General features: G+C 41.5%; 1 protein-coding gene across 8 annotated transcripts in view; it reads right to left on the bottom strand.

Annotated features, from left to right (window-relative positions):
- Positions 1–12,573, bottom strand: part of TBC1D22A (TBC1 domain family member 22A) — a 448,171-nt gene extending 435,598 nt beyond the window's left edge. For 5 of the 8 annotated variants that reach the window (XM_037889080.2, XM_037889079.2, XM_037889082.2 and 2 more), the window contains exons 1-2: positions 12,177–12,415; positions 2,438–2,494 (exon numbers count right to left, since the gene is read on the bottom strand). In XM_037889080.2, coding sequence (XP_037745008.1) covers positions 2,438–2,494; positions 12,177–12,238 — 119 coding nt within the window. In that variant the 5' untranslated portion in view covers positions 12,239–12,415. Of the gene's footprint in view, positions 1–2,437; positions 2,495–12,176 lie in introns of all 8 variants that reach the window. The other 3 variants (XM_037889077.2, XM_043551011.1, XM_037889078.2) reach the window with 3 other exon arrangements.
- Positions 12,574–18,363: the final 5,790 nt, after the last annotated feature.

Here is an 18,363-nt window from a genome sequence, read left to right on the forward strand (position 1 = left end):
TTACCTTTTGCCCTTGGACTTTCATTGCCACCACCAAATGTCTAACCGGGTTTATTACTGGGAAAGAATCATTTCGAAACGTCTTTCCCCCCAAAATCCTCACCAAAACCTTGCACCCCCCTCCTGGGGAAGGTTTGGTAAAAATCCTCACCAATTTGCATAGGTGACCACAGACCCAAACCCTTGGATCTTAAGAGCAATGAAAAAAGCATTCAGTTTCTTACAAGAAGAATTTTAATAGAAGTAAAAAAAATCACCTCTGTAAAATCAGGATGATAAATACCTTACAGAGTAATTAGATTCAAAACAGAGAATCCCTCTAGGCAAAACCTTAAGTTACAAAAAGACAGGAATATCCATTCCATTCAGCACAGCTTATTTTCTCAGCCATTTAAAGAAATCATAATCTAACACATATCTAGCTAGATTACTTCCTAAGTTCTAAGACTCCATTCCTGTTCTGTCCCCGGCAAAAGCATCACACAGACAGACCCAGACCCTTTGTTCCCCCCACACCCCCTCCAGCTTTGAAAGTATCTTGTCTCCTCATTGGTCATTTTGGTCAGGAGCCAGTCAGGTTATCCTAGCTTCTTAACCCTTTACAGGTGAAAGGGCTTTTCCTCTGGCCAGCAAGGATTTTAAAGGTGTTTACCCTTCCCTTTACATTTATGACAAGGTGTAAGAACACATGCTAGTCAAACCCTTTACTGGCTTTAAATTTATATTGTTTTATCTTGTAAGCAGGTCAAGAATTGGCTCCTTCTCCCAGCTCTCTGGCACTATGGTTCTTAGCAGGCTCTTTATGCGCTCCACAGTGACATCTGCTCTCACCAGCGCTTCTCTCCAACATGGAGAGAGGGCAGACTGTCCCCATGACATCATTAGGGAGAGGAACAAAGGAGTGGGTTGGAACAACCACACTACCAGCCAGAGGAGCTGGTTCCTGGCCTGTCATGGAGAGCCATCTCAAGAAACAACACTTCCCTTAATACCCTGACAGTTCTATCTAGCTATTTCTAATGTACTTAGTTCCATAAATTCTAGGCACCCTACCAGATCAAAGATGCCTAATATAAGTTCTCTCACTCCTCTTCCTGCTGGATTATTTCTATTGGCCTTTAAGCACTGGTAATTGCTCAAAACTCCAACAGCCAACACACCTATACCTTCTTCCTGCATTGCTTCTGTTATTCCACCACCCAACACTCTCGCATGCATGCGTGCGCGCACACATACCCCCACACCTTGTAACTCCCTCACAACCAGGACAATTGGAGATCCCTCACCCCTCTCAAAAAAACCTTGTAATTTAGTTAAAACAATGTTTTGTGCTGGATCATGGCTCAGTTTCTGATCAATGATATAGTTATAGTATGATAAATTTTAGGTTTCATGTTAAATGTGGGTGCTTTTAAATAATGTGAAAGGTCTTGAGCTTTTGATGGACACTGGAAAAACTGAAATAAAATAATTTGTGTAGTGTATCTCCCATTTAAAGAAGAAGTCACCAATCTGACAAACTCATTCTTCCCTCTGTATATTTTTCTCCACTCTATTATACTAAATTAAATTAAATTATAAAAATATTTAAAAAAAACATTCTATTTAGTAAGACATTCTTCTAAGTCTCATAAGGCACATGCACAACCCGTTAAGTAAAAATGGCCATACAAGATTTGTCATGAATAAAAAGAACAAGTTAAAAGAATAAACATTAATAATTTCCTACTGTGTTATAAGCAAGCAAAGCTTAAAGTTGGCATAAATATGTAAACATTTGTGCAGTTGTCACAAGCTAAGCAAGCACAGTACACATCACTAAAGATTACAGCCAATAAGAAATACTGGATACAAAAAATTTAGACACAGATTTGCAAACTGTAATTTTGATTTATGAACACAGGGATTGCCATGCCTGATCAGAAAATAAAATCTGGTATCTTTCCCGTGGCAATGACAACACAACATGCCAAAAGAAAGGTGAAAAAATTCTCAATATTTTTAATCAACTATACAATTAGGTACAAAATTGAGAAATACAGCCTAGAACAGGAGATTAATTTAATCTCATTTTAGCAAGTTTAACTACAAATATTTTTAAATTGTCATTACTACAAATCATTTATGTAAAATGGTAAATGTACAGGGCATTCTGCAAACAGAATAAGACATTTAAACAAGACGCTCCAAAAGAGTTTGCAATTTAAGTCATGCAAGATACAATGAACTGCTGTTAGGTAGTTGATGCAGTAAGAATCAGGAAGCCAATGTAACAGCAGAAGTTAGAATGGGGAAGGGAATAGCATGATGTGGTTAGATATGGAAGAGGAAGATGACTAACAGCAGCATTTTGGACAAACTAAGGAAGAGGAGGAGGTGGTGAGAGGCCAGAACAGGTCAGAGTCATCTAGTACTTTTTAATTTTATGTTAACTTACGTTCCATGCAACAATGGATCAAAAGGAGGATGCTGAGCTCCATACACATGTTGGATACTAAAGACAGAAAAAGAAGCGATCACAAATTTGACAAGAGATTTAAAAAAAAAAACCAAAAATATTTCATCAACTTTCTGTCTCAAAGAAGCACATATAAAAAGTTGTTGCTAAATATACCATTATAAAGAGTGAGCAAAAGTCACATTATATGGGAAGCGGGGTAATCATTTCCATCAGGATTACCATTAAACCGTAAACTCCTCAGGACAGGGATTTTGTATGAGCACACTGTTGAGACCTAATTTTTTATTTCTTAAACTCAGAATTAAAATGAACACAAAAATTAAAGATTTTTTTTTAAACACAGAGTGCATGTTGCTTCTGAACCCCTTCCTTTTCCAATTAACCACATTCTTCATTCACCTGTCATTAAATCCTACAAAAGTGCCTGAAAGAGCTTATTGTAGAGAAGTTAATCATCCCTATTCCTGGAGGCATGGGTCATTTCCTTGTGACCCTGGTTGCTACCTGATTAATGCAGTAATTTAACTATCTGTAAGCATCATCTAACTTTCCTACAAACCCCCCAGATTCCCCCATAATATGGGATGTTGAATGGATGGTTTAAGTATCTGATTTAGACTTAATCAGTATTACATCTAAGTCTCACCATGTGCCTTAACACTACAGCTAACGGTAACTGATCTAACATACCACATGTATTGCAGTAACTAAATGAAATGGTTTGAGAAAATCTTAACATAAAAATTCTATTGATTTTTCATTTTGTCATAGCATTTTAAAGAGTTTGCTTTTTAAAGTGCACAATATTGGATGCCAGGTTACAAACTAGCCATGACTCACATCCAATGTCATTTCAGTCAATCTGCAATTGCCCCAAACCAGGATAAAAGTGTCACATCATAAGCTACAAAATGGAGATACACAGTATGTCTACCCCGCAATTAAAAACCCACAGCTGACTGGGACTCCAGCTAAGGGACTGTTTAACAGTGGTCTAGATGTTTGGGGTCAGGCTGGAGCCTGGGATCTAGGACCCTGTGAGGTATCATGTACTTTATAAACAATTTGCACGATGTTAGACAATTACAGCATGCATCATCACGACGGCTCCTTTGTAGTCACTATTGTACGTAAGGTCAATCAGTTCAAGAGAGACACAGTATACAAGATAGCGTTCATTAGAGAACGAAAACAATGGCAATGCCATGAAGAAAAAAAATAGGCTTGTAAGTACAATTTCATGTACAACATCCTTAAGAGGAGTGATTATAAAAATGTTACTATGTAAGCAATATAATAAGATTTGTCCTTCTCAAATAAAAGTAAATTTACTTACAAGTTTCAACCTGACAAACATCTACTAAAATTAAAACTTCAGGGAGAGCAAGGGAGATTAAAGAGGTGGTGCTTATATTGGAAATACTGACACAGGCTATCCTACTGTAGCATGAACATACTCATCTTAATGCTATATGTACACAAAGAATGCCATACCTGCACTTAAACTACTTCCTCATGGCACAGTCCATAACCCAAAATGGAATAAAAGTGACTTTAGTGATATTTGAAAAAAAAGTAAAAGTATTTTTACTCGCCCTCTTACACAACACAGCCAGAGTAGATTGTAAAGTACTAATATACTTACTTGATCCTGCTTTAGAAGAATGATTGTGATTGGCCATGGGCAACTGGTATTCTCCCCCCACCCGCCCCCCCGAAAAATGCAGAAACTCATGGATATCTGCCCTGTTCCTCCTCCTGTTCCATATCTACATGAGCTCATTTGGAGGTGCTATGTGCCCTGCTTTCAACAGCATGTCTATGACACACAGCTGTCTCACACCTATTAGGCACACTAAAAGCTCTATATGAAAGCTACAAGAGAGCAACTTCTGGATCAAGAACAGCTAGCTCAAACTAAACTCAAGAAAGGCTGAAGTAATGCTGGCTGGAAGGAGGAAACACCTCTAACACCTACTCAGGACACCGAGATCCCTTCCTATTACAGGCATCTTCCCTTCATTCATCAAGAATTGTGTGGCCTCAAAGTCTTACTCAACCAGTGACTGTTCTTAGATGCCCAGGTAGTGACAGTAGTGAGATATGCCCTTTTCTACCTTCTGCTTGCTAGGAATATTCACCCCTTCCTATCAATCAAGAATCTGGTCACCATAATTCATTCAGTTATCCCTTTCAGACAGAGATGACCCATACTCACTGATAGTGGGAGGTGGGGAAAACAATTTAAAGGTTCAACCATCCCCAGAACAGCTCGAGTCACACTCACACAGGCAGGCTCCCTCCCGTTACTCTCAGTCTCCCCTCCAGGAAAGTAGCGGCCTCTCCCTGCAGCTCCCTGCTGTTGCTCCCGCCTCTCCCTGTCGGATGTAGCTCATGGGCTGTGGCAGCTGCCGTGCAGGGAGGGGCAAGGCTGCACCATGTGACTGAGCAGGTCCAGAAAACTCTGGCAGAAATCAGGGTGGTGGGGAGGAGAAAACATGATCCCGTGTGCTCCTCTCCCCCCAACCTAGCCTCTGACTTCAGAGTAAATTACTATAATCCAATGCATCTGGGGCTGAAGGTCAAAGTAATGTAGCAGAGTGTAGCAGTTTGCATTCTCAGCAGGACAGACTATCTCGAGGATGCAACCTTTCCTATCCAGCATACAACTATTTCATCTAGCATCTCAAGTACTGCAGCAGCCTTTTCACTAGTCTTGACAAATACAATCTTCCCTACTGATATCCATTCAGAATGCTGCAGCAAAGATCATTGTCTTAGCCTTTCACATTGGCTATATCACCCTGCTCTTTGCATTCCTTCATTGATATGACAGAGAAGAGGAGGAGGCCAAACACAAGCTACTTGTCTTCACTTTCAAGGCTGTCATAACCTATCCCCACCCTGCCTATCATTTCTCACTCCTGCCTCCAACTGGCCCATCACATCAGCTTCCACCACCCACTTGTTACATTTTCAAACAAACACCTTCATGCTTTCTCCCATGCGTTGCCTCATACTTTGGAGAAGATCCCCATAAACATCTGCAAAATTAACTCATTATCTTCCTTCAAAACTATACTTCGCTGTGAGGCCTACAAAAAAAAGAAAAACCTGACAATGGTTAGGCTGTTGGTATACAGACCACTGCCTACCATGCTAACCGATACTTATTCTTTCTTTCTTTGCAATTCCCAATCTGTCTGTATCTGTTATATCTAGTCTTATACACATATTGTTAACTCTTTGGGGCAGGGACTGTATTTTTGACAACACCTAGGACAATGGGGTCCTGGTCCATGACTGCGACTCCTAGGTGCTACAATATTACTATAATAACTACATCACTCCTGTACTCTGCACTTTTGGTTGGCTCCCAGCCTCATCTTCAAAACTATCAACAACTCAGCCCACCGACGGCGTTCAGCTCTCCACCCACAAGTCCTTCCTAAAACAGTTGTGCACCACTGAAACAAGGCTTCTGCCCACGATAGACAAAGATAACGCATTATTAGTCACGGAGGCTTGGCTGTTGGATAAGTACTGTTACACCTGCAACTAAGAGGGGAAGGGAAAGAATTGTTGCTCCACTGCTCCTTTGGTACAAATGACCAAAATGTGCACAGAGAATAATATTTATTTTGATTCAGTGTTAAGGGCTGGGTAGAAATGCATTTTTTATAACTTGTGTGCAGTGAAAAATGTGTAATACCCTTAACGATTATTTGTTTTCTTGCTCTTAAAAGAAAATCAGTATGATTGGCAGCACTCGTGCTCCATTCATTTTTCTCCACACCAACCTCTTACCATAACTTCTAAGCTTATCGTTTTGTTCATTGCCTGCTGATATTCTGGTCAACAGTGAGAGACACTGCCAAAGTCTGGACTCAGACATTGGATTGAACACCCAGACATGAAAACTAAAAAGGGACACCTGCAGGCCAGCCCAGTGGAATTAATTGTCAGTGTCCTGAGATCTATATGCTGTGGGTTTCCAATCACAGACTAAATTCAAAGGCTGATAGGATCCAGGAATGCAGCATATTTAGGGGCAGATCCTCTGTTGATGTAAGCTGTCATAGCTGTACTGAAGTCAACTGAGCAGTGACAAATTCACACCAGAGGCAGACCTTCTCCCTTTAGTCCTTGAAAAGGAGGGCTTGACATCATTCAGCAAAATACTGCGGAGGATCAAAAAATCATGCTGACAGATTCCAAACACCTATGAACTGAAAAATAATGTAAAATAAAGGAAGAAGAAGAAAAGGACCCTCAGGGTTCCTCTTCAAGGAAAAAAAACAACAACAGAGTTCAACAGTGGTAAACAGTCAGTGCATCCTGTATATCTTCTGAAGGGTAGTGTGTACTCTAATAATGATTGGCTCTAGAGATAAGCTTAGTATGGCATTATATTGAATCTTCATACGTTAAAGTACAAACAGTACAATGGCAATATGCTCCACCTAGAATGAATAAGAGCATGCTCATGGCAATTAGAAAAGGCATTCTCCCATCTGAATGACCATGGTGCCTTTTGGGCCATCAGAAAAATACCATGTTTGTGGATACAGCTGGTGAAGAAAGAATTGTTCAGGATTCACTTATTTCCCTGCCAAGACAAGACACGAGTTTTCAAGTTCTTTATCACTGTGGATGGCTTCCATTCTTATCCCCAAGCAGATGGATCACCTCCCCTTTTATTATGTAATATCCCTGTGACAATTATGGTAATTGCTTGCATGGACAAGGAATAATTAGTCAAAAGCACATTAAATATATATTCTAATGAAATTTAATAGCTAGAAACGACAGAACAACTAGTAGCATGTGACCTCCGAGCTCTGTGCAGCTAAAGCTCCAAAAACTCCCACTAAGCCACAGATCAATTTGGAACACGGGAATTGCTGGATGCTAGATCTGACCAAGTTCCATCTAGTCTAGCATTCCATTTTGAACGGTGACCAGCACTTGATGGTTCAGAAGATGCAAGAAACCACACAGTAGGCAGATGTGGGATAATCTGCACCAAATGAAGGTCCCAGCCTAGTTCTTACTGTTTAGAGATTGCCTTAACTCTTCAAGCATGAAGTTTTATATACCTCCCAATACTCTATTTTTAACATTAACTATTATAGATATTCTTGTTATCCAGTGACAATCCCTCTTTTACTCTTGCTAAATTCTTGGCCTCTAACATCCTCTGGTAATGAGTTGCACAGCCAAAGTATGAATTGTATTAAGTATTTTCTTTTTTTCAGTTTTGAATTAGACACCTTTCAATTTCATTAAATTACCCCCTTGTTCTTCTGCTGTCAGGAAGGGAAAACTAATGCACCTATTCTGCCTTTTCTATACAATTCTTTATCATGTATTTTATCATGTTCCCTCTGATTCACCTCCTTGCTAAGGTAAACAATTGCAGTCTTCTCAATCTCTTCTCATATAAGAGTTTTTCTATGCCCGTGATCATTCTCATCTCCCTTCTTTAGGTCCCTATAATTCTACAGTATCTTTTTTGAAATGTGGTGATGAAGCTGAAAACAATTATAAGCCAAATTAGCTGAGGAAAAAAAAATTAACAGAAAAATGTGAAGTTTTAAAATAAATGAAAATAAAACAAAACAAACAAAAGGAGGGAGAAAGCTGATAGCAAGGAATATAAATTAGAAACTAGAAATTATAGAAAACTGATAAGGGAAGCAAAAGGACACAAGGAGAAATCTATGTTCAGTAGAGTTAAGGCCAATAAAGAGGAGTTTGGTGTATTAAGAACAAAAAAGGATCCTGCTAATGGTACAGTTTCATTATTAGATAGAAGTTGTAGGATTATCAATAACAATGCATAAGAGGCAAAAGCATTTAATAAATATTTCTTGTTTTGTATTGGGCAAGACAGATGATATATTCACATATGATATTATGATGAAAAAGAAGAAATACTTTCTACTTTAACAGTAACTCAGGAGGCGGTTAAAGCAAAGCTACTGAAATTAGACATTTTAAAAATCAGAATAATCGATAAGGCCAGAGGGGACCACTGTGATCATCTAATCGGACCTCCTCCATAACACAGGCCCTAGGGTTGTGTACTTGATCAGTCAAAAAATCATTAGTTAATTGACTGGTCAAATATTTGAAAGCACTAGTTTACTAGAACAGTAACAAAAAAAGAGTAAAACTTTATGGTCTCAAATAGGTTTAGCTTTCTATACTTATGCCTAATTTTAAAAAAATGTATCTTAACGGAGTTATTTTAACTCAGAAAAAGGCAGAATACAATTCAATGAAGTTGTATAAGAAAAGGAAAATTGCACCATGATGCAATCAGAACGTTAGGTTGCCACCTACATAAGGGTATTCTTGCAGGAACATTTGACAATATTTCGCCACAATCGAATAATAAGCAGTCAGTTGACCTGCTTGCCAAGCCTACTGACAGGCCATAGAACTTCTCTGAATTCCCGTAATTCCTGTTTGAATTAGAGCCTCTTAGAAAACATCCAATCTTCATTTTAAAGATTTCCAGTGATGGAAAAATCTACTACATCCCTTGGTAAGTTGTTCTAATGGTAACTACTCTCTCTGTTAAATATGTCGTGCCTTATTTATAGTCTCAATTTGTCTAACATCAGCTTTCAGCCACCGGATCTTGTTATACCTTTATCTGTTAGATTAAACAGCCCTTTATTAAATTTTTGTTCTCCATATAGCTATTTACAAAGTGTAATCAAGTCATCCCTTTTTGTTAAATAGACTGAGCTCCTGGAGTCTATCACTATAAGGCATGCTTTATAATCCTTTAATCATTCTCGGGGCTCTTCTCTGAACTTTCTCCAATATGTCAACACACTTCTTGAATTATGGACACCAGAACTGGACACTGTATTCCAGTAGCACTTGCACCACTGCCAAATAGAAAGGTGTACAACAGAATCCAGAGTTTTAAAATAACTAGCTGAAGAGCTCTCTGGACCACTAATGTTTATTTTTAATAAGTTTTGGAACACTGGGGAAGTTCCAAAGTACTGAAAGAAGGCTAAGATTGTGCCAATATTTAAAAAGCTAAGACTGATCTGGTAATTAAGGACTGTCGGCCTGATATCAACCCCAGGCAAAACAGTGTGGATAAAAATCAATTGTTAAAAAAAAATCAATGTTTTTTTAATTTATATTAAATACGGGGTGTGTGGTTTTTTTAAATAAACTAAATTAAAATTAAATTTGAAATTGACAACCCGTTAAGGCCTAAACTTACTGTAATCTGTTAAAATCATTGAGATTAAATATAAAAATAATATTAAACAGTACATATTTGCAACCAAGTTTTAAAGAAAATCAAACCACTGAATTTGTGGAAGTAACTGGCTAAGCACCTGGAACCAGAATTTGTTGAAGTACTAAACCAGATTTTGACAGCAGTAGTCTCTTCTGCAAGTGCAGAGGGAATATTTCAGTTTTTTCAACTAGTTCAGTACAATGACTAGTGCAGTTCAAAGTTAAGAAACCAACTGGGATCTGAAAAAGCAGGAAAGCTTGTTAGCCTCTTCCAATCTATGCATAGAAACTAGATGTGAGAGAATGACATCTAAAATCTTGAAGTGCATGGTAACCAGAATATATCAGTTCAGTTCACTAACTACAGATAATACTTCCTTGTTTAGTAAGCCAATGGTTTTAAATGCAAAACATGTTTTGATAGATTTTTAAAAAAATCGTTTATCCAGCACATTTAAGGTAGGGTTTTTTTTAAAAAAAAGCTGGTTTTGTGCATTTTAATTGAATATTTATCCAAATAAACAAATCATTAGTAACAAATTTATCTAGTAAAAAAAATGCATCACTATTTTCTAACATAATAGAAAATGTAAAAATTAAGAATCTGACTAGATGTAAGTTAAGCTATACTATTGCTTAAATAAATGTGTATAGATATATTGTATCCTCCTGGTTAGCAAAAAGCAGCACCAATTTAGTAAAGGCTATATTTAACATGTTTTAATGGTTATCATCCAATGAGCATCAACCTTTATTTAAGAAAATAACTAAAAAGTACAGATGTAAACCACAATTAAAGTTGATGATTTAAATCAAGGTTTTTTGCTTGCTGATTTAAACCATGATTAAAAATTGGTGTTTAAATTGCTTTGATTTAAAAATCAAGCCACCCTGAACTAAGGGAGAGGAAATATAATTAATGCCAGGGTTAATCAGGGTTTTATGGAAAATAGATCATGTCAAACTAATCTCATATTTTTTGATGAGATTACAATTTTGGTTGATGAAGGTAGTAGTGTTGACATAATATAGTGCTGCGTCTACACTACAGTGGTGCAGTTGCATAGACACTAAAGCTTCCATTGTTATAGTAAATCAACCCTGCTGAGAAATAGTAGCTTGGTCAACAGAATTCTTTTTCTACCTAATGCGGTCTACACTGGGGCATAGGTCATCTTAACTACATCTCTCAGGGACATGAATTTTTCCACACACCCTGAGCAATGTAGCTGGCTCGACCCAACTTTCTAGTGTAGACCAGCCCTTAGACTTCTAAAAGACATTTTATTTGACGTTTTTCTAAACGTTATGCTCTAGTTCAAAGAGGAATCAATTCAAGGAAATCCTATGGGCTGCTATATGCAGGAGATTAGACCAGATGATCACAGTAGTCCTTGCTGTTTCTACAATCTATGAATTACTGCACATAGTGTAATGAATCGTTTCAACTAATTCTCCTCTATTCACTACTTGATTGACATACACAAAGATTTCTAACTGAAAGCTACTGAGATAAGCTGCTCAAGTAACTGAACAGTTTGGCACATAAAAATTCCAATTGTTAGTTCAACAAGAAAAGCCACAAAGAAGAATTGAAAGATATCCAGGCACACTTGCCAGCAAGAAGCAAAGAACTCTCTACTGTGGCTACCACCCAATCAAAGTGAAATTGACAAGAATCTGTTCAGAGAGACAAGGTGGGTGAGATAATATTTTTTATTGGACTAACTTCTGTGGAGAGAGAGAGAGAGAGAGAGATGCTTTCTGTCTTACAAAGAGCTCTTCTTCAGGTCTGGGAAACTTACTCAGAGTGTCAAAGAAGAGGGTGGACATGGTTGCAACACTGCATACCTTGACATATGTGTCAACTACTTATGCTAAACAATCTGTTCCACCTCCTGTTTAACTGTGACATTCTGAGTAAGTTTCCCAGAGCTGAAGAAACGCTCTGTGTAAGCTCCAAAGCTTGTCTCTCTCACCAACATAAGTTGGTCCAATAAAAAAGATATTACGGCCTTCAAGGCAAGGGGAGCAGGAAAGTCAATTATTTTTGGTTTACTGTACATCACTCAAGCCAAGCAGCAGAGGACAGCGCTCATGTTCTACAGCTACCCCTTACAGAAGCACAGTGCAACTTCCAGAGGCTAGTCAGTTTCACGGCTGTTGCTGTAAAGCGTTAGCTGTTCTCCAGCTCCTCTAGGGTACAAGGCCGGAGGCCAGACCCTCCTCCTCAAGCCACGGGGACGGGGTGCAGAGCCGCCCTCAGCACCAGGTGAAGGGACCATTCTGGCCCTAACATACACCCCACGCTAACAAATGACCCCGCCGCCTTCCAGCACCCCCACCCCGCCACTAACCCCACATAGCCCGGAGCCAGCCGCCCCACTGCCACCTTCCCTTCCGACAGGCCAGCCTCCTTCACCCACTCACACCCTCTCACCTCCCCGGCACCTTCGAGCCGCTCCGCTTCCAGAACTGCTTCCTGCCTCCGTCGTTCGCCATGGCTCCCGTCACCTCATCCCCTTCGCCGGAGCGCGGCGCCTCCCCCTGTCCGCCTGCTCGGTTCCCCACGGCACGGCCCGCTCTGCCCAGCCTAATTCCTGGGAGTTTACTCCATCCCAACCGCTTCCCATTTAGTTGGCGCAGAGCGCTGCCATATTGACACCGGGCAAAAAGCTCTACCCCCATTGGCCGGCGGAGTCTCGCACCAATCAGAAGTAAGTTTACTGACGGTTGGGTCAGAGTCACCCAATCAGGGCCACTCGAGCTGGGGTCGGACGACTGGGAGCAGCTGGCAAAGGGAGGTGGGGAGCGAGAGCCAGAGCAGCCCCGGCCCCGCCTGTCGCCACGCCCCCTCCCTAAAGTCCCGCCCGCCTTCCAGCCATGGGTTCCCTCCCTTCCTGTCTCCCCGCACCCTTCTCGCTGCTCCCTCCCGTGTGTGCGAGGGGCTCGGCATAGATAGTCTTCAGGGGGCACTGTACAGACCGTCTCAGGGGTGAGGAGGGTGCTTTACAGACGGTCTCCAGGGGGCGTTGGTCTAGCCTACCAGGACCTTTCCCCTCCACCATTTGGGGCGGGTTAGGGTGCTAACACCAGCGAGCAAGTCTACACTAAAAAATTAAGTCGACTTTCGTTCTGTCGAGGTATAGCCACCTCCGTAATTAAATTGGTTTTTCACGTCCACGCTTCGCTCCTTCTGTCGGCGGTGCGCATCCTCAGCAGGAACACTTCCACCGATTTAACCGATAGCGTGAGGCACAGACAACCCGGAGTTGTCAGCCTGCAACGGGGCTGTGCCTGTCAGCCTGGTGACGCTCTGGCCTGTCAGCCCTGGAGGTGAGGCTCCGAGCTGTCAGCCCCACTCGCAGGGCTCTGGACTCTCAGCCCTGGCGGTGGGGATCCAGCTGCCAAGAGCTGACAGCCAGAACTGTCAACACGGTGTCTACACTGATGCTGCATCAATCTCAGTACATCAACCTAAGCGCTACGCCTCTTACAGCGGTGGAGTTATTAGTGGGCAACTTACATTGGCGGGAGCAACAATGTAGTGTAAATGGTTACAGAATTTGGTAGCTATAGCTACAGTGCTCCGGACTGTGAAAAATTTCACACAATGTAGTTGGGTCAACCTACTCCCCACTGTGGATAGAAGAATTCTTCCATCAACCTACCTCGCACCTCTCAAAGGAGTGGCTTTACTACAGTGACGGAAAAACCCCTTCCGTCATCATAGTGTGTACACCACAGTGCCACAGCAGCATAACTGCAGCTGCAGCACTTGTAGACCCTTATTGCCCATGACAGCCCACCCCCAATCTCTCTCTCTCGCTCTCTGCTGATGTCTACACTACAAAATTATGTAGACCTGACTTACATAGGCATATAGCCACTGCAGTTATTAAATTGCTTGTGTGTGCACACTTGACTCCTTGTTTCAGTGGTGTGCGTCTTCAGGAGCTCTTGTATCGACTGTATTGTGAGTGTGGGGCATTGTGGGATGGCTCCTGGAGGCCAGTAACAGTCAATATAAGCAACACAGTGTCTGCACTGACACTGCATTGACCTAATTACATCAACTATGACTCTGTGGCACTCGGGGAGGTAGCATTACTAAATCAGCATAGAGAGGCATTTAGGATGGCAGGAGCCAAATTTAAGTGAAGACGCTTCCACCGCTAGACTGACACAAAACAGTTTACGTCAACCTAGCTGTGTAGGGTACGCCAGGCCTCTCTCTCTCCAGCCTATGCTTCCCCTCACATTAATCATTTTACCCTAAGAAAGCTGCAGTTTCAGGTAGACCAGCTAAACAGTTATCTGTTTATTTACTATGTATTTGCACTCCATCAATGATTGGGTTTTATAAGATGTTGAATATAACAAAAAGATAATCTTATGGCTAAACCACTGGAATTGGATTTAGGAAATCTGGGTTGATATCCCAGTCCTGTCACAGGCCTCTTGTGTGACCTGGGGCAAGTTACTTTATTTCTTTGTGCTTCAGTCCCATCAATAAAATGGAATACTGTATTTCTTTTCTAACACTGCTAGACTGTAAAGTCTTTGAGGCAGGAACCATCTCTTGGTATGGGTATGTACAACACAACACAATGTAGCTTCAATCTCTGCTGAGGAGTCTAGCCAGCACAAAAAAAATTATGTTGCTCTTCTATGAGATTTTTAACAATGGCAATTCTGCATGAAGTAACTCATTTATTTTTTCCAGATTCGTTTTATTTAGATGAGAAGGGTGTTGGTTGGTTAGTTAGTTTTTTTTGGCGGGGGTGGGAGGGATTTGGTTTGGTTTATTTGTTTGCTAACTCCATATTCCCTCGCCATTGAATTGATCTAAATAAAGTATGATCTAATTTAGTCTCCATCCTAACAATCATTTCTGAAGGCATACCTTCTAATTTGAAAGGATAGATCCCATGATGAAGATTGTGGAAGATATTAGGACAGATTTTGACCAGAGTAACTGATATGCAGTTTTGAAACAAAATGCTATTATAAGGTAGCTTTTCCAGTTTGTAATTCTCTCCTATTTCTTAAAAACTCAGAGCAAAATTACCTATCTGGTTATTTTTTTATAGGAAATACTTCCAAAGGGAGATACCTGCTTTTTCATGGTAATTGTGTGGTGCTTATCACCTCTTAAAGTTAGGCACAAGGCCATGGATCCACAAAGGGACTTAAGTGTTGCAACACCTAACTTTTAGGTGCCTAGGAACTCACTGAAACAACAATGGCATCCACAAAGCCTGAGTTAGGCTCCCTGTACAATACATGGGGAGAGATAGGCTTCTAATAATGGAATCCACAAAAGCCAGAAGGGCAGGCTTAGGTTAGGGAGCTGCCTAAGATAGCCAATAGGAGATGCCAATGACAGGGGTGTGACCTAAGCCTTGCCCCTTTCTTGGAATTAAGCACGTAAACCCGGGCTGTAGAGAGGTGCCTATTTCTGCGTTCTATCCATAGCTCTGAACCCCGCTCCTGGGGTCAGGTGGCCTAGGCATCTAAGCTATTTCTTGCAAGAGTGAATTAGGTGACTGTCTAACTCCACACAAAACAGCCAGAGGAAGAGGTGATGCTACCTTCCTTATAACTTTTATCCCAGTGATTAGAGCATTCACCTGGGATGTGGGAGACTCTAGTTCACTTTTCCTCTCTGCCTGACATGAAAAAATGTCTTTCACGCCTCTAAGGAGAGTGCTTCACACACCTTGGGATAGAGAATATTTTGATGGAGGTTTCCCTCAGTCTCTCCTGTTGAAGATATTCCACTTTGGATAAATAATTAGGAAGCTATGGGAGCAAGGGAACTGGAGTCAGCAGGAGTGCAAGTAGGACGGTACCCTCCGGTACCCCGGTACCTGCAAGAGATTTCCAGCCAGCACGGGGTACTGGAAAGACGTGGGGCCAGATCCCTTCCTCCCACCCTGCTGGAGCACCCGGCTGGGAGTGGTGGGGATGCACTCTGCTCCTTAAAAGAGCAGAACATGGCTCGGGAGGGCATTCATTCTTATGGTTTTAACAGCACAATACATATGCTAACAAACTTAAACAAAGCCTTTTTTACCTTGGTCAGGAGTCCTCAAGTGGGGAGAGGTGTGGGGGACAGAAGATGTTTAAATAAGACGAGGTATTTCTAGTAGAGATAAAAAGGTGTTAGTACCATTATACTGGTGAGACCTCACCTGGAATACTGTGTGCAGTTCTGGTCTCCCATGTTTAAGAAGGATGAATTCAAACTGGAACAGGTACAGAGAAGGGCTACTCGGATGATCCAAGGAATGGAAAAACTGTCTTATGAAGGCTTCAGAGTAGCAGCCGTGTTAGTCTGTATTCGCAAAAAGAAAAGGAGTACTTGTGGCACCTTAGAGACTAACCAATTTATTTGAGCATAAGCTTTCGTGAGCTACAGCTCACTTCATCGGATGCATAAAGTGGAAAATACAGTGAGGAGATTTATATACACACAGACCATGAAAAAATACACATTGTAAGGAGAGTGATCACTTAAGATGAGTTATTACCAGCAGGAGAGTAGGGTGGGGGGAGAGAAAACCTTTTGAAGTGATAATCAAGGTGGGCCATTTCCAGCACATTTCCAGGAGTTAACAAGAACGTCTGAGGAACAATGGGGGTGGGAGGAATAAAAAAGGGGAAATAGTTTTACTTAGTATAATGACTCAACCACTCCGAGTCTCTATTCAAGCCTAAGTTAATTGTATCCAGTTTGCAAATTAATTCCAATTCAGCAGTCTCTCGATGGAGTCTGTTTTCAAAGTTTTTTTGTTGAAGAATAGTCACTTTTAGGTCAGAAATCGAGTGACCAGAGAGATTGAAGTGTTCTCCGACTGGTTTATGAATGTTATAATTCTTGACATCTGATTTGTGTCCATTTATTCTTTTACGTAGAGACTGTCCAGTTTGACCAATGTACATGGCAGAGGGGCATTGCTGGCACATGATGGCATATATCACATTGGTAGATGTGCAGGTGAACGAGCCTCTGATAGTGTGGCTGATGTGATTAGGCCCTATGATGGTGTCCCCTGAATAGATATGTGGGCACAGTTGGCAACGGGCTTTGTTGCAAGGATAGGTTCCTGGGTTAGTGGTTCTGTTGTGTGGTATGTGGTTGTTGGTGAGTATTTGCTTCAGGTTGGGGGGCTGTCTGTAGGCAAGGACTGGCCTGTGTCCCAAGATTTGTGAGAGTGATGGGTCGTCCTTCAGGATAGGTTGTAGATCCTTGATAATGCATTGGAGAGGTTTTAGTTGGGGGCTGAAGGTGACGGCTAGTGGCGTTCTGTTATTTTCTTTGTTGGGCCTGTCCTGTAGTAGGTGACTTCTGGATACTCTTCTGGCTCTGTCAATCTGTTTCTTCACTTCCGCAGGTGGGTATTGTAGTTGTAAGAATCTTGATAGAGATCTTGTAGGTGTTTGTCTCTGTCTGAGGGATTGGAGCAAATGTGGCTGTATCATAGAGCTTGGCTGTAGACAATGGATCGTGTGGTGTGGTCAGGGTGAAAGCTGGAGGCGTGTAGGTAGGAATAGCGGTCAGTAGGTTTCCGGTATAGGGTGGTGTTTATGTGACCATCGCTTATTAGCACAGTAGTGTCCAGGAAGTGGATCTCTTGTGTGGACTGGTCCAGGCTGAGGTTGATGGTGGGATGGAAATTGTTGAAATCATGGTGGAATTCCTCAAGGGCTTCTTTTCCATGGGTCCAGATGATGAAGATGTCATCAATATAGCGCAAGTAGAGTAGGGGCATTAGGGGACGAGAGCTGAGGAAGCGTTATTCTAAGTCAGACATAAAAATGTTGGCATACTGTGGGGCCACGTGGGTACCCATAGCAGTGTCGCTGATTTGAAGGTATACATTGTCCCCAAATGTGAAATAGTTATGGGTGAGGACAAAGTCACAAAGTTCAGCCACCAGGTTAGCCGTGACATTATCGGGGATAGTATTCCTGACGGCTTGTAGTCCATCTTTGTGTGGAATGTTGGTGTAGAGGGCTTCTACATCCATAGTGGCCAGAATGGTGTTTTCAGGAAGATCACCGAAGGATTGTAATTTCCTCAGGAAGTCAGTGGTGTCTTGAAGATAGCTGGGAGTGCTGGTAGCGTAGGGCCTGAGGAGGGAGTCTACATAGCCAGACAATCCTGCTATCAGGGTGCCAATGCCTGAGATGATGGGGCGCCCAGGATTTCCAGGTTTATGGATCTTGGGTAGCAGATAGAATACCCCAGGTCGGGGTTCCAGGGGTGTGTCTGTGCGGATTTGTTCTTGTGCTTTTTCAGGGAGTTTTTTGAGCAAATGGTGTAGTTTCTTTTGGTAACCCTCAGTGGGATCAGAGGGTAATGGCTTGTAGAAAGTGGTGTTGGAGAGCTGCTGAGCAGCCCCTTGTTCATATTCCGACCTATTCATGATGACAACAGCACCTCCTTTGTCAGCCTTTTTGATTATGATGTCAGAGTTGTTTCTGAGGCTGTGGATGGGGTATTCTTCCAAGGGAAGCAGTGGGGTCAAAAGACTTATCTGGCTTCAAGATTAAACTTGATAAGTTTATGGAGGAGATGGTATGATGGGATAACATGATTTTGGCAATTAATTGATCTT

This window comes from Chelonia mydas, chromosome 1 (genome assembly GCF_015237465.2).
Source record: "Chelonia mydas isolate rCheMyd1 chromosome 1, rCheMyd1.pri.v2, whole genome shotgun sequence".
Classification (NCBI taxonomy): domain Eukaryota; kingdom Metazoa; phylum Chordata; order Testudines; family Cheloniidae; genus Chelonia; species Chelonia mydas.